The sequence below is a fragment of the Podarcis raffonei genome, chromosome 2 (assembly GCF_027172205.1).
Source record: "Podarcis raffonei isolate rPodRaf1 chromosome 2, rPodRaf1.pri, whole genome shotgun sequence".
Taxonomy (NCBI): domain Eukaryota; kingdom Metazoa; phylum Chordata; class Lepidosauria; order Squamata; family Lacertidae; genus Podarcis; species Podarcis raffonei.
The window spans coordinates 74,955,317-74,980,874 of NC_070603.1; the positions used below are offsets into that span (position 1 = coordinate 74,955,317).

A 25,558-nucleotide genomic window follows, 5' to 3' on the forward strand; every position below is an offset into this window, starting at 1 on the left:
TAGAAGCATCTATTTTCAGTAAGTGTATAACTTTTTACAAGATGGATCCTATTATCAGGGTAAGAAGGCATTTCAAACTCTTCAAGGTAACTCACTTTCTCCAGTTGTGGTATGGTGTGGGTAGCCCAGATCCCTTTATCAAACAGAGAAACAACTGTTGTCTCAAAATTCTCCAGGGGTGTGCTGAAACGAACACCCGAAGTGTCCAGAGCCAGATCAATTATGAACAGAGGATTTTTCCGTGGCCTACAAAAGGAAGAATATGGAGATCTCTGAGATTGTTAGGAATGAATAGCTTCCAGAAACAATGCCTTTGCTAATTAAAAAAATAGATCAATTACTTCTCAGAAACATAGCCTAGCTCTGCTTGTGCATTTCCCGTGGAACCAGATGCCCTAAAAGGTGATACGCAACCACATCTGTATAAACAGGCATAAGCATCAAATTTAGTGGAACAAAGGGAATCACTATGATCAAAAGGCATGTCAGTATCCTCATCATGCTTGCAAATATCGCTTCCTGGATTGGCAGAAAAAGTATAGAGGGGTGTCCAGACTCATATTCACTATCCCTCTGCAATAAGTTGGGATTCACACACATATAATATATATTAATACATATATATTAATCCAGTCTGCCTTAAAGAAATGAGGTAGAACATTTGCGGGGGGGGGGGGCTGTGCTCCACACTGTTCAACTTTTCTTATTCCAAACAGACACAGAAACTTATTTCATATTCTGGTAAACCAAAATGTACACAGCTGCAATGTAACTAAATTGACTCTGCCCCTTTTGCCAGTAGCAGAAAAGGATTCTTCTTCCCGATCTTCTTTATGGTACATGTTTAATATTTGAAGACTGTTGTGTTTTCATATTTTTCCATTCCTTAGTTCAGTGAGTTCTGCTTTCCTCAATACCATGCTTTCTAACCTTAATTATTTTTTAGGTTCACACTGGAGCTTTATTCAGTTTGTTTTCATCTGTCTCAAAATGCATACTCCAGACTGGGTAACATACTTCAGCTGAGGTCTACTGTTTCAACCCACTTCTCCAATCTGCCAAGAACAATGACTGACTTGAATTAAACTTGCTGGATGTTCGTAAGGTCTCTGTTAATATCTACTGTGCCATGCACCCAAAAAAGCATGTGTACAGACACCAGATGTTTTGCAAAAATAGGTTAACACTTGTAAAAATATCCCCTTAATAAAGTGGTCTTTGCATTTCTGGGGACTACATCCAGGAAGCATGAGCATGCAGCAGGGGTGAAAAGGTATGGTCCAAAAGGTTTGTTGGCAGCATGCTGCCAGCGGCGGAGCACGTCTTCCCAGGGATGCTTTAATTGTGATTTCTGCATTGCAAGAGGTTGGACTAGATGACCCTCAGGGTCCCTTCCAACTCTACAATCTATGATGCTATAACGCAGGCCCCAAGACCATGCTAAACAGACACAGTAGGATCTTCTAATAAAGCCAATGAATACTTAAGCTATGGTGACTTCACTTTGTAACCTACAGACTCTTTGTGATGCCTGTCAAAAGCCAGAAATAACTCCTTAACATGAGAAATATTGGTGCCCAGCAATGTCCCAGGGGGTGCTTAAGCATGCCAAAGAAGGAGCCATGACTGTAGTGTGATTTGCACAGTGATACCAATTCATCAAGAGAAAATTCAGAGAAAAAGAACCCTCCTGTTATATGAGAGCACACTGGTCAATCCTCTTTTCCTTTTCCACAAAAATAAAACATCCCTCCATTTCTCTCCTTACTTGTATGGGCTGTTAACAAGGTCATCTCCCCACACCATATCTTCAGGGCAATTCAGGACACTGTGGCAGGAATCCAAGAAGAGCTGGGTGAAGTTTACCAGTGAATCCTGGATCAGATAACGTACAGAGTCCTGCAACATAAACTTGATGAGCTCCATCAGCTGATGAAGCTTGGACATCCGGTATACTTCCCACTTAGTCTCATACAAGTTGTACCAGCCTTTGCCTATGTCCCTCAAACTGCTTCTCACGGCTATCTTTAGAGTATTGATCCAAGTATCCTTAAGGAACATTGAAACCTAGATAAAAATAAAACAAAGAATGTCAACTGCAGTGCCAAATGACACATCTGCTACATTTTTTGGAAAGCTGTTTGCCAGTGTGGTGTAGTGGTTAAGACCAGTAGACTCTTAATCTGGTGAACTGGGTTCGGTTCCCTGCTCCTCCACATGCAGCTGCTGGGTGACCTCGGGCTAGTCACACTTCTCTGAAGTCTCTCAGCCTCACTCACCTCACAGAGTGTTTGTTGTGGGGGAGGAAGGGAAAGGAGATTGTTAGCTGCTTTGAGACTCCTTCGGGATAAAGCGGGATATCAAATCCAAACTCCTCTTCTTCTTCGTTCTCTATGCATTTGGACACCTCTTAAGATACTGCAACCAAATTTTGCATGATTTGTTCTGAAAAATCACGGAACAGGCTTTTTTCTGGGTTGGGATACAGCTAGATGTCATTTTTAAGCAAGATGGTGGACTGCAACTTTCAAAATTGCACTGATTTTAATGACTGATTTTAAAACAGAACTGAATTTTTTTTTTGTTTTCTTAGAACTCTCAAACAACAGTGGGTACTTTCCACTAATTACATAGAATACCATTTGGTAAGCAGGAAGATTTCAGGGGTAGCCAGTGTGGTGCCTTTGGGATGTTGCTGGACTACAGCTCCCACCAGTGCCAGCCAGTGTGGCCAAATGGCTAGGGTTATAAGAGTTGTAGTTCAACAACATTTGGAGGGCACCATGTCAGTTACCTCTGGCCTGCTTCAGTAACATTATGAGAATGGTAACATGAAACACATCATGCCTCATAAATTGATTTCAGATTAACAAGTTATTTTTTTTAATGGGAATATAACATTTAAGCTTAAAAACGCACCAGCATAAGACCTTGGTTTTACCAAAACATGACCAGTGCAATTCTTCCATTTATTGTCCTTTTTTTTAAGAAACCCTATGCAAAGTTGATGATGTATTTCAAGGTGGAATGGAGAAACATAGAGCACACTGTATTTTACGGTGAGACAAAGAAAAATAGAATCTTGTCCATTTCTTCATGCGGAGCAGCTTTAAAGATCATATAAAGATAGAACCATTGTGTAAGAAAGGACTTTGAAGGTTATCTGGACAAGCACACACACAAGGTACAGGATGACAGATGGATGTTGAGATGTCTAGGCTCTTCTCAAATACCTCCAGTGAAGGAGACCCCACCTACCACCTAAAGAAGTCTGCTCTACTGTCTGCTTGTACTCTGAATGCTTAGTCAAACGCTACTTCCCTGGCATCCTTCCCCAAGTCCTTCCGTTCTTATTCCCAGGGGAAATCACTATGCACATTTCTTCCTGCCTAATTTGAGGTGAGTTACAGATTAAAGGAAGTTGGGGTTCTTGGAAACTGTATTGTGCAAGCAATTGGGTTGGATCCTGGCCAAAGTTACTACTTTAAGGACAGTAACACCTATGGAACCCAGGAATGAGAACAGAAAACAGTGTTTGGGAAACTGTGTTGCCTTTTAAAATGCCTGGCTTATTCTCAAGGAGTTTCTAATCCTTCTCACTCCAAAGCAGACTGCATTTAAGAAGTCTGCGGTTAAGAGCTATACTCAACCATGAGCTCTAACTGAAGAATGATGGCTGTTTGCCCCACAATGGTTTATTTACAAGAGGGAACTGCAACAAAATGTTACAACATTTGTTCAGCATTACATGCTCTATTCAAGAATACCTCATTTTCCTACCAAACCACCCTGGTTTTCTGCTCTATCCTCCCCACCCTTCAACAGGCTGACATACTCCATGGCCACTGAGCATCCTCGGCCATCAGTGGACTCTTAAAGGATGTTTCCCCACTTATGGTTTCTCCCCCAAAGTATTTTTTCACCTCGACAAATTGCTGATATGCTGTCGTGTGTGGATGGTGCCATTTTGACCACATAAGGCCTAACACTAATAGAATTATTACCACTTTTAATATGTGTGATTACACTTTTATCCCAGCATCTTCCATGGAGCTCATGTACGTGTTTTTTCTCTGCCAATTTTGCCCTTACAGCCACCCTGTGAGTTAGATTAGGCTGAGAGAGAATGTCTCTCAATATCATCCAGCAAGATTCTTGGCTGAGAGGAACTATGAACCCAGGTTTCCTCAGGCCTAGTCTGACAATCTAACCATTACATTACAATAGCACTCTCTCTCTCTCTCTCTCTCTCTCTCTCTCTCTCTCTCTCACACACACACACACACACACACACACACACACATTATAGCCACTTACACTTTGCATAGCCACATCTCTGCAAAGAGTATTTCCCTGCTGCTATACCTGTGAAAAGGTCTGTTTCTGGATCTGCTCAAACTCCTCTAGTCGGCCGTACTTAGTCAGGGTTGAATGGAACAGTGACATAGCTGCAGTTTTATTGCACTCATCCCGGACCTGGCACAAAGCCATGATGACTTCTGGCCGTGTCAGGAGGGAGATGAAGCTAAAAGTTTCTTTTTGCTCATTAAATGGGTACTCAGGAACATCAATGCGACCTGGGGACACAAGAAGATATGTTATTTCTGTAGGAACAGTAGTCATGTAGCTGTTCTTGTTAAGCATATGTAAGAATCATAAATGCTGAAAAATGCATTTTATTTACTTACAGAGCAACCTACCCCTCCATCCTTGCATCAGAGTGTGTATGTGTGCATATGTGTGAACTGAGCAAAGCTTCTCCTTCCAAAGCTTCCAAAATGTGTATTCTTGAGGCAGTAAGGGACTGATCCAGCCCAGGATTAGTTGGATCCTGAGTCAGTCCCACTGTTGGTGCGCCATTGTTGCACCAGCTCCAGGCTGGCACAGTGGCTATCCGGCACCCCCTTCCTTTAAAGCAAGGACCACCCTATCGTTGCTCCTCCACCTCACCACACCTCCCCCCGGTACCTTTCCTGCCTCACCACTTCTCTTCAAGCAGTGATTAAAAAAGAAGAAGATTCCTGAGTCGTTCCTTGAGCATGAAGCCTCCAGGCACACAAGGCCCAAGGGCAGTGCCAGAATCACAGGCCATCCCTAATGTAATTTCCAGGTGCAAGCAAGATGACCACATCTCTGTGTCCAGAAAAAAAAACCTAGATCTGTATAAATTATGAAAATTAAACAAATTTGTACATTCCCACTCATTTTGCTTGGAAATGGACAAGCAGTTATGGTCAAGCATTGAAGCCAATCCTCCTGACCCATGGGAATCTTAATTCTCCCTCCTCCTCCTCCCCCCCCCATTTGCTCACAAGCTTTCAAATATAACTTTGTAGTTCTAACAGCCAAAAACTCACTTTCTCAAAGCAATGAGATTCTCGGAATGCTATATATTTTCACAGAATTGCAGAATACACATACACTTGCTTATTGATCACTGTTCCTTGCTCCAGAAGGGTTTGAGGCAAAGGAGTGGCAGCCATCTTGCATGGGATTGCCTCAACCCTTGGCTAGTCTAGCTCTGTCCCTCAAAGGATCCATGGCAGAAGCTTGTTTCTATCTTAACGGCTGCCACTTGCTCTTGTCACTATCATTCAACTTCTTTTACCCAGCAAGCTTGGGATGCAAATATATATAAATAGTTTGTATTGTCAGACTTTGTCAGAAGGGAACACACCGGCACTGATTTATTTTCAATATCTATATATTGCCCAATAACAAAACTTATTTAAGCAGCTTATAAGTAAAATAATTACGACTATAAAATATAATAATATAATATGGGATTGGTACATCTCCCTTTGCAACATATCAATCATAGTCTAAAGTTAATTGCAAGAAACAGAGTAATTTCCCCCCGGGGAAGATTTTACACTCTGCTGCTGTCTTTTTCTACTGTGTCACCTACCCTTCTGTGGCACCTTCTCTTCCTCTTTCTCAGGCAGAGTGACATAATAGAACGTCTGAGGCTTGGAAGTGACAATTCTGTCAAAGTTAATCTTGTTCATGGTTCGCTCAAAGTCTAGGGACACTTCTTTCCCCAGGAGCTGCAGCCGCTCTAAAATGCTAAGCATAATTAAAAAACTAATTAACAGAATGAACAACGACCTCTCACAATGTTGCGTCTGCATCACTCATATATCTCTATAGTCCCATCTTCACGCCTCCTGTGTTTGCATGTGCTTTGTTTCTTCATTAAAAGTGCTTGCGGCACATTAAGGGAGCTTCATAGTAGACCTGGAATGGGACAGCAGGTGATTCTGAAGGATCAAGGGGCAGTGGGGCAAGTTGTGTGACACCTAGGACTGCATTACATCTGACTAAAGGGAGACATTTAGAAGCAATATTTCCACTCTTCTTTCTCGCTCCCCTCCTGACCCATTGTAATTGGCAGTCTGGCGATAACTGTTCCATTTGCATGGAGAAGGCAAAACAAAAAACAATGAGAAGCAACACTAGCAGAAGCAAGCAAAGGCCCTGTCCCAGAAGCGAAGACTGGCATACACAAGGCCATGAGTCCCGTGGATAAGGTAGTCAGATGATAAGGAAGAACAGTCTAATGCAGTGCTTCAAGGCTGTATTGCTGGGGCAAAGCTGAATAGCAAATTTCAATAGCCTTATAACCCTAAGAGTTATCTCCTCAGCTTTTAGTCTTTACATGAGTTGCCCCAATGGTAAATTATCATATGCCCAATGGAGATATTAGTTTGTACAGGGCCAGCTCTCTAGCTATTATTATTACTATTATCACAATTTCATATTATTGTCTCTAACTTCTGGAACCAGGATATATTTTCTGGTCTTGGAGATATTCACAGATAGTCTTTAGCCTTTTTCAAAAACTAATTTTATTGCATTTCACACATCTGTATCTGACTGAGGAAAAAGCTTTCACAGTTCAGTGAGATGAACTGATATATCAATGATACCACTGGCTGATGATTCATCTAGCTCAAAGCGTCTCAAATCTTCCAAGCCATGGAGTCTGTAGCAGTGCTACAGACTTGACGGCAACCTTGTCAGAATTACTTTGTTTTTTACTAGAACCTCTACCAACCACAGTCACACGCAAAAGAAATGCAGACAGTATTAAATACATGGGCACCCCTGAGCACATCCTGAGCCTAGGAATTTGTTTTCCGTACCAGAAATGAACTTAGTTCCTAGGCCTTTCTCACAGAAGTCCATTCCTGGTTAGCTTCTTTTCAATTCAGCATCCTAACTTAGGCAGGGGGAAATAGATTGTCATTGCTATCGTGAAACAATTGGAAATCAGCCATCCTTGCAGTGATCTCCTCCTAGTGGTGCAGCAATAAAATTGCTAGCATATTTGCAATGCTAAGCAGGGTCCGGTAAGGTTTCAAATTGGATGGGCGTCTAGATGTTGAAATTCCTGCATTACAGGGCATTGGACCAGATGGCCCTCAAGGTCCCTTCCAACTCTACGATTCTATGATCTACCTTGTACCCACTCAAGACCCTGTGCCATGCTCACCTGATTTCCAGTTGAAATGTCGCCCACACTCCCCTTCACTTACCATTATCTAATCTTTGAAGATACACAAGCAGTTGTTAAGAAAGGGAAGAGCAGCACCTGATCAGGAAGAAGCTCTCAGTGAATCACACGAAGGGGCTCTAATAACCACACTAAAAAGATCTCTACATTTCACCAGCTAGTTTCTGGAAGAGCTAAGAGCTGCAACTTAATATCTCAAATACCACAAGTTAGATCAGTGCTCCTTAAAGTCTTCAGACACTGAAAGTCTGCACCATACATCTATGGTGGTTTTACTGAATGGTACCACAACACAGCACAGCCTGGTGTAATTGCATCTGAATTGCATCAAATTAATTGCAGGTGTCTGCCCTGCTTGTGTTTACTGGTTTCCTCCTTAGTTTTTTATGTCTGCCTCTGAAAAGCACAATTCCCAGGGTGTGCAGAAACAGAGGAAGTAGGAAAGAAAGAACAGGGAATGTGATGAGAAGAAAAGGGTGTGAGGGAATGATAATGATGGAGTTATCCTGCCACCCAGGTGGCTAGGCCTCCCTTGTCATAAACATGTTTTCAGTATGAAGGACTGTTGCAATACTTACATACTCCCTTTCCTCAGACGTGAAGTTTCCATTGCCATCTGCTTCATCCGCTGCAAACTCTTTTCTTCAATGCTTTGCATTCCATCCAGAGGCATGCAGTCAACATACAGGTTATACAACAATAGTGCTTGTGTTTTCTTCCTCATGTCATTGGCAGAAATCACTCGCTCCGCAAGAACCCGGGGGTCCTCAGCCAGAAAAAGCAAACGGACACGGGGCACCCAATACTGACAGGGCATTAGTGGAGCTCTCCCTGGGGAGAAATTAGAAAAGAATGTGAACACACTGGGGCCATAAAAATAGATTGCAGAAACCAGGTGCCAAAATTATCTAATGAGTCTATGACCAAGCTAGTGTCAAGCTGAGAGTTTCGTGGCAGAAAAGAGAATGATGAGTAATAGAATCCAAATGGAGACTCAGAAGAATACTCATCAGAAATGTCACTGTATCCAACTAGATGAGACAGGAGGGATATGTGTGACTGTATCTTCCACTGTATTTTCAAAAGTTAAAGGCAGATGGGAGGGTGGGGAGAGGGAATCATTTCCTTCACACTGTTTTCCTAATCTAAACTGCCCTCTCCCCCACCAACTGCAGTTAATCATGTGGAGGAAAACATGTGATCATCATAAAGAGCGGCTGTGGTGGGGCTGGGAGCTGAAATTTAGATCATAAATGTAGCATAAGGGAAGGTGCTATGTCTCCTCCTCCCAGTACCAGAATCCCAATCTGATTGCTCAGTTATTCCTCACCCCCAATGGTGACCACTGGCTTTTTTAAAGTGGGAGATATGATCACGGGTCCCCTGTTGTCTCATCTAATTGTGACCCTCCAAAAGTAGGCCATACCAAATTCTGTGGGACTTATTTCCAAGGAAAGATGCACATGATCAGGTTCCAAGTGATGGAGTGATGATGGAGAATGGAGGTCCTTTTACAAATAATCCTGAATTTGTCCACATAATGCCAAGGTTGCAGGTTCAGTCCCCATATGGGGACAGCTGCATATTGCTGCATCGCAGCAGGTTGGACTAGATGATCCTCAGGGTCCCTTCCAACTCTAGAATTGTATGATCCACCTCTATGAATCCTCAAAGGATTGTCAGGAAAAAGAAAATATCCCATGGTTGCTTATTAAAGAGGCAGAAAGATGCATTACAATCGAAGACATTTATGAATCAAAGGAAGCTAATTGGGTATAGAGAGGCTCTTGATTTTAACTTCTTCCCTGTAATCCAATAAAAAATAAATCAATGCCCACCTTCTTCAGTCATTCCTCCATTAAGTACACGTTTCCCTTGTGCATCCCGGACTAGGCCCAGGCTGTTTGTCTTATGAACCAAGTAAAATTTTGTCTCTTCATCATAATCCAGAACACCAACATCTATCCACTTATAGATCAGTTTGCGACTTTTGGGATCCTCTGAGATATGAATGACAGACAGGTAATCACATTTTCACAATTGTCTTGGTTAAAATAGGCAGAACTACTATAATTTATAATAATAATAACTTATTATTTATATCCCACCCTTCGGACTGTTTCCCCAGCCACTCTGGGCGGCTTCCAACAGAAGGCTAAAAATACATTAAAACATCAGTCATTAAAAACTTCCCTAAACAGGGCTGCCTTCAGATGTCTTCTAAATGTCAGATAGTTGTTAATTTCTTTGACATCTGATGGGAGGGCATTCCACAGGGCGGGCGACACTACCGAGAAGGCCCCCTGCCTGGTTCCCTGTAACTTGGCTTCTCGCAGTGAGGGAACCACCAGAAGGCCCTTGGCGCTGGATCTCAGTGTCTGGGCAGAACGATGGGGTGGAGACGCTCCTTCAGGTATACTGGGCCGAGGCCGTTTAGGGCTTCAAAGGTCAATACCAACACTTTGAACTGTGCTTGGAAACGTACTGGGAACCAATGTAGGTCTTTCAAGACTGGTGTTATGTGGTCTCGGCGGCCATTCCCAGTCACCAGTCTGGCTGCCGCATTCTGGATTAGTTGTAGTTTCCGGGTCACCTTCAAAGGTAGCCCCACATAGAGAACATTGCAGTAGTCCAAGCGGGGGATAACTAGAGCATGCACCACTCTGGCGAGACAGTCTGCAGGCAGGTAGGGTCTCAGCCTGCATACCAAATGGTGCTGGTAGACAGCTGCCCTGGACACAGAATTAACCTGCGCCTCCATGGACAGCTGTGAGTCCAAAATGACTCCCAGGCTGCGCACCTGCTCCTTCAGGGACACAGTTACGCCATTAAGGACCACGGAGTCCACCACACCTGCCTGTCCCCTGTCCTCCCAAAACAGTACTTCTGTCTGGTCAGGATTCAACCTCAATCCGTTAGCCGCTATCCATCCTCCAACCGCCTCCAGGCACTCACATAATGCAGAAATGTTGTTAGGCACATGTTCTAACTGAAGTGGTCAACTTACAGGACTTAATTTTTAGGCTAAAAGCACCTGTCATTTGTGTTAGATTATAGAAGAATTGCAATCACTCCACATATTTTGAAAAATTAACTCACAAGAATATCACATTGTACACCCAGATACAGAGCCATTAAAAATCAGACACCATGTCTAAAAATTACGGCTTACAAAATAGTTAATGAAATGCATAAATACCACAAGTTCAGACATTAAAGTACTAGTTTAGTTCCACTCACATGAAACAATATGCTAGTGTCAACAGCCTGACTCCCACGAATTTCAGCAGAAATAAAATACACTTAACTGTTAACTGAAACAAAGTACCATAATTTTCCATGTATAAGACTATATATTTTCCCTATTTTTTCAAGTTTAAAAATGGGGGTTGTCTTATACACGGATAGTGCATAGGGGGGATTTCTTTACTTGGAGTCCCAAAAAATAGGGGTTGTGTTATACACAGCGGCATGTTAAACACAGAAAAATATGGTGATTAAAAACATTAATTTCTAAGTTTCATTGGGAGGGGTTCATAGAGCCACTCAGAGTAGGGTGAGGCCTTAGAATATATGCAAAATGCAAGAAAACATTGTATGTTTTGATCTGCTATACTTCAAAACAAAAATACTTGGAGGGAGAAAAGCATGGTTCTCATGTATTCAACTATTATTTTGTAATCTTTGTAATAAATGAAATAACTCAGTTGCATCACATCTATGCTTTACCATGCCCAAGCTCATCATCTGTAGGCAGGAGTGCTTTTCCTGGGATAGGTTTCCGGTCTTCAGATTCAGGTTCCACACCCAACAAAAGCCACTCTTCTGGAGTCCGGCAATCATACTCTTCATTATCAAAAATCTAAGCAAGCAAGAAGTGAGAAATTAATCCTTCACCAAATTAATTAATCCTGACAGCTCTTTGCATAGCCAAGTACTTCTGCACATGCACCACGGCTCTGCTTGTTCTGACAGCAGCTTGTCCTGCTGCAAGAGTGTAAGGTCTGCCAAGCTTCTATAATGACTTGGGGAAGGGAGCATGAAGGCCATGGGGTGAGCAGCACTGGTATGTGTGTGTTCATAAATGCCTCTGGTTGCTCATTGGATCCTGCCTAATATCTTGTAGGAGGTTTCTGCTTCTTGTACATCTTGTTGGATCAAAACCCAAACATCAATCTCATATTTTCAAAACACATTGTTATAGAAATAGAGGGGATCCCCTGAAACACTAGGAACATATAAATACTAGGATTTTGATTGGGAAATGGATTTTAAAAGCTAACTGCAGAGCTGTGCCAGAGAGGGAATTCCTGGGCTGCCCTATGCAAGCCTGCCTGGCTGGTTGAGGGAAGGGCAGACCTGTTAGCATTAGAGTAAAGAGCAGGGGTAGGCAACCTAAGGCCCATGGGTGACAAGCAGCCCACGGGGGTCATTTAACCAGCCCATGAGTCGCCCCTGAACCGAGCCGCCCACTTGGCAAGTCCCCACACACTGCACTAAACTGGCGCAATGCGGGGATTCACTTCCGCTGATGCCGGAAATCGCAGACACTCATGATCTGGCCCACAGAGGGATCTCCGCTGGAGTAAACCAGTCCAGGCGAGGAAAACCTTGCTGACCCCTGGTAAGGAGCCATTGAGGGTCCTGCCCCAGGTGTGACCAGAGACTGGAGATTTGGAAGGTTGCTACGGTAACTGCTCTGGGGGAGGGCAAGGGGCTTCTGGGAAGAAGAAAGGGAGGAAACGGCTGAGATCCATCTTTGTGGGAGAGACTAAAAGTTACCTACAATGCTTTGGGCCATGCTGTAAGATTTGGACTCCCTCCATGCAGACTGAAGGTGCAAATAGCGAATAAACCCTATTTCTTAAATCATGACTGTCTCTGCCGTGTCTTCTATTCTCCAAAGGGACACTGACCCTGTATGTATGCCTGCAACCCTATGCGCTCTCTTGTTACTGTTTGGCAGAGATCGGGGCAGGCACCAGGCTTTTGTAACACTATTCAGCTTCTTTTAAGTACCATTAATGTTGCCACATCCACTCCCCACCTCCCACACCACCCCAGTGTTCTGGTTATTTTTAATCCAATGTTAAGACGTAATGCACAGCAGCAATTTCCAAATGGTAATTAGATATCCATAGAGACACACAGATTATTTAATGGAAAGTCATCATCAAATGGAATTGCTGGGTCAACTTTGTAAAAGGCTTGGGAATCCCTGAAGTAGATCACATGCACCACTGAATCCCGTATCTTACCTGTAATGGGAGATAGACAGGGAAAAGAGGGTCGTTCTTCTGCTCAATAGTTGGCATATTGTCAGGGTCCTGGTGTCTTGGCATCAATTCATTGGAATCTATCCCTGCCATTTCTAAGAGCTGAGTGATATCCAGGCTGAGATATAATCGTCTCAACCTGGTTAAATAATAAGTTTAAACAGTTCATATTTACAGGAAACCTAATTCAATTGTAGTTAATCTGTTTCAGGGACTGACTAATAAAGTAAATTGCGTGATACAGTGTAGTAAAGAGACATGCCAAAACTATATGCTTTGGGGCAGTCCAATACTCCAATGTTGTCAGAGATGGGTACCTGATTCAAAAGCTCCTCTATTATTCTGAAGACCATTCCAAATCAGCCTGTAGATTTTTGTCCATGGAGCCTCAGGCTGAGGTTCTGTGAGAAAAGCTAACGTATGTAGCCCAGTCGTATGATTTTGGCACTCCAAAGCCCACTGAAATCAGAGAAGCGTATCTACCTCTCTGAAGGATTGCCATCTTACAACCTGAACCTATGCAGGGCTAGAGGAGCCTAAGCCCACCCATTTCAATAGTTTTAGTATAGGCTCGTGTAACTCTCTGTGATTTATATAGAAATCCAGAGCTGCACATCCAAATGCAGTGGTCCTTGCCTGTGTTGTACGCAAGCCCTTTGTAACCATTTCCTGATTACCTCTCGATCGCTATCTTCCGAGGGCACTGTCCTGGAATCACCTCAAAGGGAACTTGTACTTTTGGCTTATATGATTGCAATGGAAAGTCCGTCTCTTTGATTATTTCTGTAGTTGGTCCAATTTGCTGGGCATTCAAAATAGACTCAATATTCTCAGGAGTTTCAAATGTTGTGACTGGTAAGAAACAAGATTAAGAAAACAAAAACATTTTTTTTAAAATATGTGGTTACTGTAAGAGTCCCAGTCCCAGACTTATCTGGGAGTCTGGCTGAAGTGACCACTATAGCAGCGAAGGCACTGCCTAAACCACTGAAAACAGCAGATTGGTAGAATCTGCCCAGAGAAAGCTGCATGCACATTGCAAAAACTGCTCCCACCCTTCAAAGGACAGAAATTGTGGTGATTTCCAATGCTTGCGGGCCCAGCTCTGGGAAATTTCCCTCTCTTCCACCCAGATTAAAGAACAATAGTGTAAATCAGAGGTTGGCAAGGCTTACCGGGCATGGGCTGGCTCACTCCTGCAGAGATCGTCCGTGGGCCGGGCCAGCACAGCATGACGCCGGAAATCGCGTCTGCGCATGTCTGCGGCGCTGGAAATTGCTTTTGCGCATGCCCAGATGCCAGAAATCACACCTGCGCAGAAGCGATTTCCGGCGCTACGGACATGCACAGAGACGATTTCCGAATGATATGAATCAGAACCATGCGGCGATTTCTGGACCATCCACAGGCTGGATCCAGAACCCATTTGGACCGGAACCGGCCCACGGGCCTTAGGTTGCCGACCTCTGGTGTAAATCCATATGTGATGAGATCTTTCATATTTTCCACTTCCATTGAAGTACCGGGAATGGGTTTATCTATTTTACTTATCTTCCGTTTAATGTTATTTATCTGTGCTTTGCATTTAGTCTAAGTTATTTTGTAACTCTTGCCAGTTTCATGGTGAAATCAGCAATTATGAAACCCAGGGACAAGTGAAGAGGGAACAGTTATCATCCAACCCATCTTGGAGAAGTGAAAATGTTTGTTATGCATATATGCATAATGATAAACTTGCACTGAGAAATGTTGGCTCCTCCTGTGTCACACTATGCTCAAATCTTCACTCATTCAGGAAGTACGTATCTCATCAGGATAGCATGCAGAGGTCCCAGGTTCAATCCCTGACATCTCTAGGTACGACTGGGAAGACTAGCACCTGGAGCCTTAGAGAGCTGCTGTTAGGCAGTATGAGCAATTCTCAATTAGATAGACTCCTGGTCTGACTCAGTATGAAACAGCTTCCTATGTTCCTAAGCTCACAGTGTGACCTTGGGTCAATCACTTTCTCTCAGCCTACCTCACAGGGTGGATGTACCCGTACCATGTCCCATATCCCCCAAACAAAAGACGTTCCCCCCTCCCTTTCATTTTCAAGCTCCTTGAACAAGCCCAGCTATTGGGTCTTCTCTGATCCCTTCAGCATGGCTCCCACCCACTTGACTGGGGCACGGCTGCTAGTCCACTTGTCTGTAAATCCACAGATATTTATTCTGCCCTGACTTCGCTTGACTGTTCTGTTCCTTTTGGCACCATCAAGGATCAATCATACTCTTCAAAGTTCACATATCCCCCCCCCCCCCGTTACAGGAGCTCAACTTTCTTCCAATTTCCTAGGGAGGAAAGTGATGATAACAGCCTTTTCTGTGTGCTTACCTTTTGGCGTGTGATCCTCATGCTCTGACTGTTTCAGTAAGTCCCTGTATACATTCGGACCTGCACTCACATCCTGAAATTTAATATAATAAGGATTACAAAGAGACAGTACAGAAACATGTATAGAATTCAATGAGCAAACAAGAATTGGTCATATACAGAGAGAAAAGAAAAAGCAAGCTATGATCTGGTGAGCTAGATTTCATAATAGCAATCAGACTGCAAAGAATGAGATATGACATCTGATGGTACATCCAGTGGCTTGTGCAATTCCCTGAGATTCTCAACATTAATTAAAAGACAAACACATTCCCAGCCTCTACAGCTGAAGAGAAAATGTGTTAGTAGTTAAGGGTTAAGAAGTATAATAAATCTGGAGAAGCCTCCAGTAATCATCGAGTGGAATTCCTTCCCTCATCTTAGTACCACTATAAATAAACCGGCAGCGATCTACCCATTGGATTGACCAGAGTTGTTGAGCTTTTTTAGGGGGGAGGACCAAAGTTGCTAAGCTTTTTTGGGGAGGGGTGAGCGATCAACCGGTTGGACAGGCCTGATATAAACCAATCTCCACTCATTTTTCTACAAGTCTCAACCCCCTTTTCCTGTTCTAAAAGAGAAAGAAAGAAAGAAATTGAAACTCTTTACCTTTTGAAAAAGCCAATAAACTGAAGCATGAGGGGTACCATTAAGGGAAAGCCATTTCACTTCCTAAAAACACCTGAGATACTATCGAAAACGACTTTCTATTTTCATGAAAATCACCCAACTCCTCAAAGCTCTAAAATGTGCCGGTATTAAGAGAAATAAATAAAAATAACATTCCTACCTTCCTATGACATGAAAAACAGCTTTAGAGGAAAGAAAGAGCAGAGATGGGGCAGAAAACAGAAATGGAACTTCAAAATATATTTTCTTAAAATACATTTATCTATCTCTCATTCTAACAGCAGTTTGTGTCATTTATATTTCAACTGTCTACAGACCAATGATAGACAGAGGTTCTATTCACTTACCCCCAAGAGATCTAAAGCTCCTGGTGTAAGGACATCTGAGTAAAATCCCCTTTCTTTTATCGGTGGGTACTTCTTACTGCCCGACGAGGTTTTGCTGGTTCCCGGAAGGCTCTCTGAACCCTGGCTACTGGAGTAAGGGGGATAGGGACTCCTTCCCAATGACTCTGTCAGTTCCTTCTTGACTTTATCCATCCTGCTCTTTGATCTCCTAGAGGAGGGATAGGAAGGAATTGTGAGGCTGTCCTTCAAATTATAAAGAGGAAACAAATTATTAATAATAGCTCTGTATCCCAGAACTTCCAATTTTCAGGGCAACTTACTAATCAGATGAAGTAATGAAAAGGCTCATGTACATGCTACAAATCATGTTTAGTGCTTAAACTGCATAATGAAGGGGACTGGGGTCTGTTGAAACATGGAAGCCATGAACTCAACTCAGAACTGTCCACATCAGATCTCAGGTGGATGGGGCTAGTTAATCAGAGATGTGATAACACACTTATAGAGATTCTCCTCTCCAGACCTGAAAAAATTTTGGGAAGGGAACCACAGGCACTGTAAACTTAAACCGTAATAATGCAGAATATGGATGTAATCTGCCTGAAAAAGGTTCCACCAACCAGGACTAAAACTTTGGAGATTCACTGTAGCTCAAGCTCGCTTTATAAATGCTAACCCAACTGAAAATCATCTCACACTTCAAAAGCTTTATCCTTGGTATGACCTGTATACCCCATTCATCGATTAAAGAGCTGTCCATTCTGAATCATCTAATCCATTTGACTCCAACAGGGGTCAACCAGATTTCTCGTAACAATCATATTAATCTGTCAAAATGCATGGCCAACATGCATCCAATTTGGAGTGAGACATACTTAAGCCTGTTGAAATCAATTAGTTTAAGCCTGCTTCATAGAGCAATCCTAGTTTGGTTTGGAAAAGAGTGAAGTTTTACTGGCACATCCCAAGCCCTGCTGCTGGCTCATGCTGGCTTGGGCAGGTAGGGGCGATTCTGTTGATGGTACAGTGGTAACTCTGGATGCGAACGGGATCCGTTCCGGAGCCCCGTTCGCATCCTGAAGCAAACACAACCCACGTCTGCGGGTCGTGATTCCCCGCTTCTGCGCATGCATGTGATGTCATTTTCAGCGTCTGCACATGGGCGAGCGGCGAAACCCAGAAGTAACGTGTTCCATTACTTCCGGGTTGCCGTGGAGCGCAACCCGAAAACGCTCAACCTGAAGCAACTTTAACCCAAGGTATGACTGTATTGCTATGTCATCTCCAGACTGGCATAGATGAGGCGGCTCAAGCGTGGGGGGCCCTTGGAGAATTCATGAGGCCTTGGATCTAAGGGATCCAAAGCCATTGGCACCAGGCGCCTGATGTATTTCACTTTTGGCTTTTCTGCTTGCTACTGCCAATGGGAGACCTTTCCTCCCACCAGGGCACAGCTGAAGCTCCACTGAAGAAAAATCTCCAGTCCCATCAGCAGCTGTTCTCCTCCCTTCTCTTTTAATGTTCTGATATATTTTATATTCTGTAATTTTCTTAATTTGTGGTTGGTGGACTGTAAATAAGCTATATTAGTATTTGTCTCATTGTACCCACCCATCAACATCTTAGGGTTAGGACTGTGCTGTATGTTGGATCTAGGCTATTTAAGCTTTGACCATAAGTCAGTAATTGTATTGTTACAATATTAAATGAGAAAGAAATACTTTCCATAATAAAATGGACCCCACAACATAATGGAATCAAGTTATACCTAGATCTAACGAAAGACAAAACAAATAGACCTTTACAAAAAAAACAACAACCCTGGTTATCTTACCATCGCATAAACCATAAAGAACACTAGGATTCTTTAAAAAACAAAACTTCAGAATAGAATAAATGTGAAGTGTTTGGTTTCAGCTTCTTCACTAATTAAAATAAATTCAGAAAATGGCTGCAGGAGTCTTTTTGTTTAATTGTCTGGTTGTTCCTTTTTTCCTGGGTGATCTCCTCTCACAATTTCTATTCAGCTGTCAGGTTAAATGCAAGCACAAGCAATTATAATGAGCCTGGGTATCCAAGCTATATAAAGATACTTATGTAAATGAGGGTGTTAATTAAGGGCTGCCCTCAGCATTCTGGCAAGAGGCTACTGCAGTCTTTTGTTGTGCAAAATCTGGCCCCCAAAGCTATTCTTTATGTGCCCAACCTAACTTCTCACAGCAAGATCTTTCCTGATTGGCTGCGACTACCACACATGGATGGCCGCAACATAGTGGGATGGCACCAGCGAATAAGGTTTGGTGATCAGTGACTGAGCAGATGCTGTCTCTTAATTATGAAGGTGAAATGGCAATAAAAACCAAGACACGAGCAAAATCTACATACCTTTGAGGGGGTCAGCCTACTCTGTTTTGTGCTGGCTCAGCAAGTTAGCACTTTCATGAATATACTTTTTCCTCTAAAGGGCCTTCTTAAAAAGTGGCTTTCTTTTCTAAGTTGTAGCCATACTAGTTCTCCTCCATTTAACAGAAAGAGAGCTGGCACAAGGCCTTCACAGTTTGAAAAACAACAACAACAAACAGAACACTCTTGAAATGTCATGTCATGGTTAGGAGAAGAAAAACGAGCACTTCCTGGTCTTTGGCATATTGCTTGCTAAAAGGGTGCAGAAGCACTGCCCTGTTGCAGGGGTACAGCACCAGAACAACCACTACTGAAACTAGATAAATACAGAAATAAATAATAATAATTGGCCAGGACATAGAAGGAGCAACTGTGCCTCTCTTCTCTAGTGATGCTTCAGTTGCAGGACTCCACACCACCCTGCCTTGCCAACAATGAACTAAAACGGGTAAGGAGATAATATTTTCCCAGCAGTGAGATATTTGGGCTTGAAATCTGGGAATATGTAATTTACTCAAAGGAACTATTACTTAGGGTGGGGGTGGGTTTCCCCATGACAAATTTATAACAATTACGCATTAATGTATAACAATTATGCTTAAAAATAACAATTAATACTCAGGCCCTTATTTTTCAATTTTTAAACTAATGTTTCCCAAACTTCTAACTGCTGAGGCTCCACTTATTTTCTGAATTAAAATGGGAGAAATACTTTGCCTTAGATATGAAAATATGTAGTTTTAGCATATTAAAATATTAACTACACACAGGAAGCTGCTTTACTAAGCCAGGCAGTTGGCCATTGAACTACGTAATGTTTAGAAGATATCTGAAGGCAGTTCTGTATCAGGAAGCTTTTAATGTTTGATATTTTACTATGCTTTATTTATATATGTTGTAAGTCACCCAGAGTGGCTGAGGAAACCCAGCCAGATGGACAGGGTATAAATAAGAAAATGATGAACATTATCATCATCTAGCTAAATATTGTCTACATTGACTGGAAGGGGCGCTCCATGGTTTCAGAGGAGTCTTTCCTAGCCCCACTTACAGGGACTGAACGTGAGACATTGTGCACACCACAGCTAAGCATTTCCACCTGAGTTGCTATTCTGAGTGTGCCTCCAGTAGGAAACAACCATGGGCCACCACCTGAGGGTGGGTGACCCAGCTGCATCTCTGCATCAGGAGTGATGAGTTGATCCAGTCACACTTAGAGGTACACAGTATGGCAGCTACTGTTATACAGTAATCAGTTCAGTCTATTGCATACATTGCTGCAGTATTCAACTTCAAAATCTATAGTGTGTGTGTAGGTAAGATAGATATAGATAGATGATAGATAGATAGATAGATAGATGATAGATAGATAGATGATAGATAGATAGATAGATGATAGATAGATGATAGATAGATGATAGATAGATGATAAGATAGATACCATGGTGTCAGACATGATGTACAGGCGTCCTGAAGCTACAGCCCTGCATGAGGTGTGAATTACTGCTTTTTGTCTCTGTGGGAAGTCAGCTCTGTAGCCTAATGACAACACTGCCAATATCACCACAATTTGCTATTTCAGTACTGATCTAATCATATGTGAAAGAAATAGGGCAATCACACTTATGAATTTCTGCATATCCACTCCAGGCAGAATATGTGTGTTACAGAACCTGATTATCTAGAGGTCAATTTGGGGACCAACATATTCAGTCTTCTCAGTCTCATCTTTATGTATTGCGTCGGAACAACAATGTAGGCTAAAAGATATTTCGGTCCAAAGGACTGTGTTGGTTACTTGCCTATACAAAGAAAGAAAAGCAAAATAACAACAACTCTCAGGTTCTAATGTGTTCTTGACTTCTAATGCAGACTAAGAAGAATTTGAATCTGGACCAGAAAGGTAAAAGAATTACCAGTCATTCTTAAATGCTGCACTGGGCCACCCTAAGGTGACTGAGGAATGAAAGGCTCCTAAAACACCAAGTATTAGGTGATGCACAATTGGGAAGGGATTGAAGCTGAGTTGCAGATGGAAGCTCACAGGTTCAGTCCCTGACATCTCCAGTTAAAAAAGGTTCAGGGTTATGTGAAAGACCCTTCTCTGCCTGAGACCCTGGATAGCCACTGTCATTGCATTGTAGTAGATATCACTGTGCTAGATGAACACATAGTCTGAACTGGATTAAGGCAGCTTTCTGTTATTCGCTGCTCTAGAAAGCCCTCTTCCAATCAGCTCTGTGTGATTCGATCAATCACTCCAGAAATAGAGATGCAACTAGGTCTTCTCAGTACATACACATTCAATGTAAAAGGCACATGAATAATCATCCATTTGATGATCTTCAAGAGCTCTGCAAGCATTTGATGTGGAAATATTCTCTTTGTGAAAATCATAATGTTTGAAGCAGCCCTTAAAACAGTAGAGGACATCTACATAATCGTTTTTTATTTGGGGTTAAGGTGAGTCAGCCATGGGACTAGGTCTCTGAACAATGGAGTACAGGGAAGTAAGGAGGGGTTGCATTTGCTCCGCTCTGTGACTGAAGTAGACTCACCCCCACAACCCTCTCTTTATAGCCAACCCAGCAAATGCATGTTTAGCAAACAGACACACATCTGGTTTGGCCCTCACCTAGTGATTTTGTAGAGCTTAAAGACTAAAATCTTACTTAATTTGTATTTTATCTCTGGTTCTGCCATTTGTCAAGTCCCTTTGACTTTTTAAAGCCATCTGGAAAAACGGTTTTTTAAATAATCTCTTTTATGAGTTGATTTGACATCTCATTTATATATCTATGTCCACAGTATGGGACAAAAACACAAATGAGGCAACCAAAATATAGGGCCACAGCTGGCAGAATCACAGTCTTCTATCATATAATGAGGAATTGGGGCTTATAGTTAGAAAATAGTTCAACAGAACTGATTTGAAACCTCTCAGTGTAGGAGATGTACAATTGATAATGGTTCATGCTGAATTTGGGAATGTACAGATAAGAAATTACTTATTTTGAATAAGCTGAACATTTGATAAGAGACTTCAGGATGTTGACAGATGGTGTGATTTTTTCTTTCATAGACTATGCTTTGGTGGTTTTTCTGGAAAGATTTATCGATTTGCACTGCAAGCTTTGGAAAATGGGCTGCTGTCTAGGTGAAAAGGAACATCTAATATTTGCTTTTGTCTAACAGTAGTAGTTATAGTAATACAAATGTCAAAAAAAATCACATTCAATTAACAAAAAACTTCATGGTTCAATATGTTGCATTAAGGGATGTGCATTCAAGCTCCAAAATGCTAGGAAATGGCAGCTTTTAAGGACACATTACCGTATTTTTCCATGTATAAGACGCCCCCTATTTTGGAGGACTAATTGAATTAAAGAGGAAGATTGCGCAGAGTTGTTGAGCATTTTTTTTTGGGGGGGGGGGATGCCTAAGAACTCTCACCCGCCTAGACAAAAATTCCTATCGCACGTGAAGCAGAAGCAACCTATCATTTTACCGCTCACAGACAGCACACGCCAATCACACGCCCAATTGCGGCAGCAGTGACCAACTGACAGCAGCCATTGCCGCAGCCACCAATCACCCGCACTAACGCCGGTGCCACTATACTACTCACGGCAGCAAACAATCCCCCCTCCCCCCTACCTGTGTCTAAGATGAGCCCAATTTTTTAACGTTATTTTCACATAATAAAAGTTCATCTTATACACAGAAAAGTATGGTATTTAGGCAATATGGATATGGCATGGTAAGCTATGCTGTGGTTAATTCAAGCTTCACCACTGCTTGGGGTACATACGCTGAGCAGGACAGAGCTGAAGTCCACTGACAGTCGTGAGGAACAGGGAGTGAGCAATTCACCTATGCATTATGGATTCAACTGAATCTCAACCGCTGTGCAGCTGGTACAGTCATCGGCACTTTGCTGGGGTTCTGTGCAATCACCAAAATCTACCCACCAATTAAAATTAACTCCTGCTCGGTATGCTGATCAAAGGAATGCCCATCTGTCAGATGCACAGGAGGAAGTACTCATACTAAGTCTTGACTATTGTGAAATTGGCACAGTTTTCCCCAGAGTACAGGAAAAGAAAACCTGGCTTGAAAATAATTTACCAAACACCTATTTATTTAACTCTTGAGAATCTGCTCACGAAACCAGCTATGTAGAATGAGGTTTTAAAAAACAAAAACAAAACAGAGTAAGCCAAAGGGTTGTATCTAAAGTAGTGATATGTCATGGTCTCATTAGAAGAATAATTTCCACTTGCGCAATGTGACTCCCCTCTCCTTCCTCCCAGGCACCCCTTAAATCTGTTCTAGGGGTTTCCCCAGAGACCCTGGAGCAGATCTGGGGAGGGTGGGGGAAGTCCTTGATGTAGGCTTCCCACCACAGCTGTTAATCAAGGTCTGCTGCTATTTTGTTTTGTTTTGATGGAGCCAGTGCCAGTTAAGATGTGGCAACCCTGCTGCAATCATGATTTTTGGATCCTTGAGAAATCTGCTACTCCCTCAAAGTCCTAAGCCAAAGTTGTTGGCTTCTTTATTGTGCTGAGCAATTCTCTTAATAAAAGGGATGGAAAATAATAGTTCCTTTCTACTGGTCAACAAATATTAGTTCTTCTTCACATGTGTCATTCTATTGCTTATAAGAATTTCATGCAGTTGGGCTTCAAAACTGATAATGAATATATTGTTGTACACTGGCTTTCTATATAAGTGGGTGGCTTCTAATTATAATATTGTATATGTTTGGGCTGCATAATTTTATTTTACACCCAAATAATATATTTTTCCTCTATCGCCAAGGAAGAAGAAAGGTCAAAGAGTAATCTTTTCCTTACCTAAAGCAGGTTGGTAAATGCTTCCATATTTTATGAAATAAACTATGATCTTATTCAGGAAAAAAATGTTTTTAAAACATTTCACTGACACTAATATTTGCTACTACTGCTGATCATCCATACATTGCAGAAACAAAAACATTCATCAAGATATACAGCAAGTTCTTCAATGTCTCAAAAGCATATTTTCGGGATAAGTCTGCAACATTATTCAAGACAAGGACTGTGTAATGGTACTAAGAGAAATGAGATCATGCTATAATAGAAATGCTGACACAATATAAATCACGTGTGCCATGATGACAATATCAATTCCTCAGTCAAAGCCACAATTACATATCCAAGACATTGAATAACCACTCATTTTTCTTACTCTCTGGATGAGCTTTTGATGCTGCAGCTTCAACTCTTTGATTCAACATTTCAGCCAAATGGGCTAGGAAAACCATTGCTTTTTAAAATAGGGTTCAAAATGACTCAATTGTTTTAACAGGCAAAGAAAAAAAACACTTTAAAAAAGCAATCCAAATAACAATAAAAGGCTGAAAGGAGAAACATCAGATTGGCTGACAGACAAATATCTGAGGGAGAATAATATTCTCTGTCTGCTTATGCATTCCTAGTGCCCCATTCATCAGGGGAATAAGCAAGAAGTGGTTGATTTTTTAAAAAACCAAAACCTCTGCGCCTACAACTCCAAATCCTGGTTCTAAATAACATAAACTATTGTGCTAAAGTTCCTGTGATATCACAGAAGATGGTATTTCCCCAAAAGCTAGCCTTAAATATGCTTGAAAGAATATGTGAAAATGGCATCTAGCTTCCCTTTGAGAACCAAAGAGCACAAAGGTTTTCTCTAAACCATGCCTGGCTGAATGTACCAGGATTCAATCTCAGAACATGTTTTAATGTCAGGGTTTAGTACAAAGACCCAGAAAGTAGCCACAATGTGGCTTAAAGATATGCTGAGTGAGTTTCTGTCAGTCCTGAGTAACTTGCAACCAGTCCCCAAAACATTTGGAATTTGAGAAAATAGCTTCCAGGTGGTACTGAACCCTGAAAACTCTTCTCTCAGATACTATGGACTATGAATTCATACACTATGGTAAAAGATAAAGCGTAATGTTCTGATACAAAAGCAGGTCCCTGAAGAACCAATACCAATAATTGCATAGAAGATCCCCCTGTCAACATTACCTTTTCAATGAATCAAACTTGTCCATACAGATGTGCAGGGGATTAAGGCAGGGTCAATATAGGCAAAAATAACACTGAACTGTAAACATGAAAACCTGCTGTCAAAAAGTCCTTCCACTTTTCATTCCTAGAGCAAAAACTAAAACAAAAAAATTGCCAGGAAAATTGTAGTTTATGCTCTAGGTATGAGAAACCTAATGAAGGAAGCATAAGAAACACGCCAAATAAGAAAACAGAATCCCAACATCTTAACACACAAACAAAAATAGGATAAATATCACAGGAATGTTTTATCTTTTGTAGTATCTTTATATCTTCTATCTCCAATTAATGCCATTTTAAAGAATTTATGATAGCATTATGATGATAATATGGTCTAAAAACAATATTAGTACAAGAACAGTGCAACTTTCTCCTGTCCCTTTGGGAGTGCTGAAAAAGACACAAAAATACATGTACAGCACAAATCTATGCAAGTTTACTCAGAACTGTCCCACTGAGCTCAATGTAGCTCACTCCCAGGAAAGTGGGCATGATTGCAGCCTCATTAAGTAGTTCTAGACGTATGATTGAATCTCCTATTAAATCAGTGAAGATAAAACCATATTTGATTCTAGAGAACCTCATCTAAGTCTTAAACCAATATATTCTGTTCAAATTTTAAGTACTAACAGAAGACACTCTATATGAAGAAAAAGTTCATATTTAACTGTGTAATCTTTGCTCACAAACTGTTTTAAAGCTTCAAGTGAATTAAAAAAGTATTTCCCACATCCTAAGGTATGCTACTACAGTGCTTTGACAACTTCTCTGTTATAAAAGACTGACCATCATTGGTCCAGTTCCTCCAGCCACCGGAAGAGACTTCCCAAGTCACCCTGCCTAACCATCTGATCTGACTTAGGATGCACTTCGCCT

The 25,558-nt window shown here is 41.8% G+C and overlaps 1 protein-coding gene across 2 annotated transcripts in view; it reads right to left on the reverse strand.

Moving 5' to 3' along the window:
- The window catches only part of DNAH1 (dynein axonemal heavy chain 1), a 110,199-nt gene that overhangs the window by 82,740 nt on the left and 1,901 nt on the right, over positions 1 to 25,558 (reverse strand). For both annotated transcript variants that reach the window (XM_053377517.1, XM_053377519.1), the window contains exons 2-12: positions 16,185 to 16,392; positions 15,169 to 15,241; positions 13,470 to 13,644; positions 12,775 to 12,931; positions 11,246 to 11,378; positions 9,355 to 9,516; positions 8,095 to 8,347; positions 5,909 to 6,066; positions 4,366 to 4,577; positions 1,769 to 2,067; positions 96 to 246 (exon numbers count right to left, since the gene is read on the reverse strand). In XM_053377517.1, the coding sequence (XP_053233492.1) occupies positions 96 to 246; positions 1,769 to 2,067; positions 4,366 to 4,577; positions 5,909 to 6,066; positions 8,095 to 8,347; positions 9,355 to 9,516; positions 11,246 to 11,378; positions 12,775 to 12,931; positions 13,470 to 13,644; positions 15,169 to 15,241; positions 16,185 to 16,376 (1,965 nt within the window). In that variant the 5' untranslated portion in view covers positions 16,377 to 16,392. The remainder of the gene's footprint in view (positions 1 to 95; positions 247 to 1,768; positions 2,068 to 4,365; positions 4,578 to 5,908; positions 6,067 to 8,094; positions 8,348 to 9,354; positions 9,517 to 11,245; positions 11,379 to 12,774; positions 12,932 to 13,469; positions 13,645 to 15,168; positions 15,242 to 16,184; positions 16,393 to 25,558) is intronic.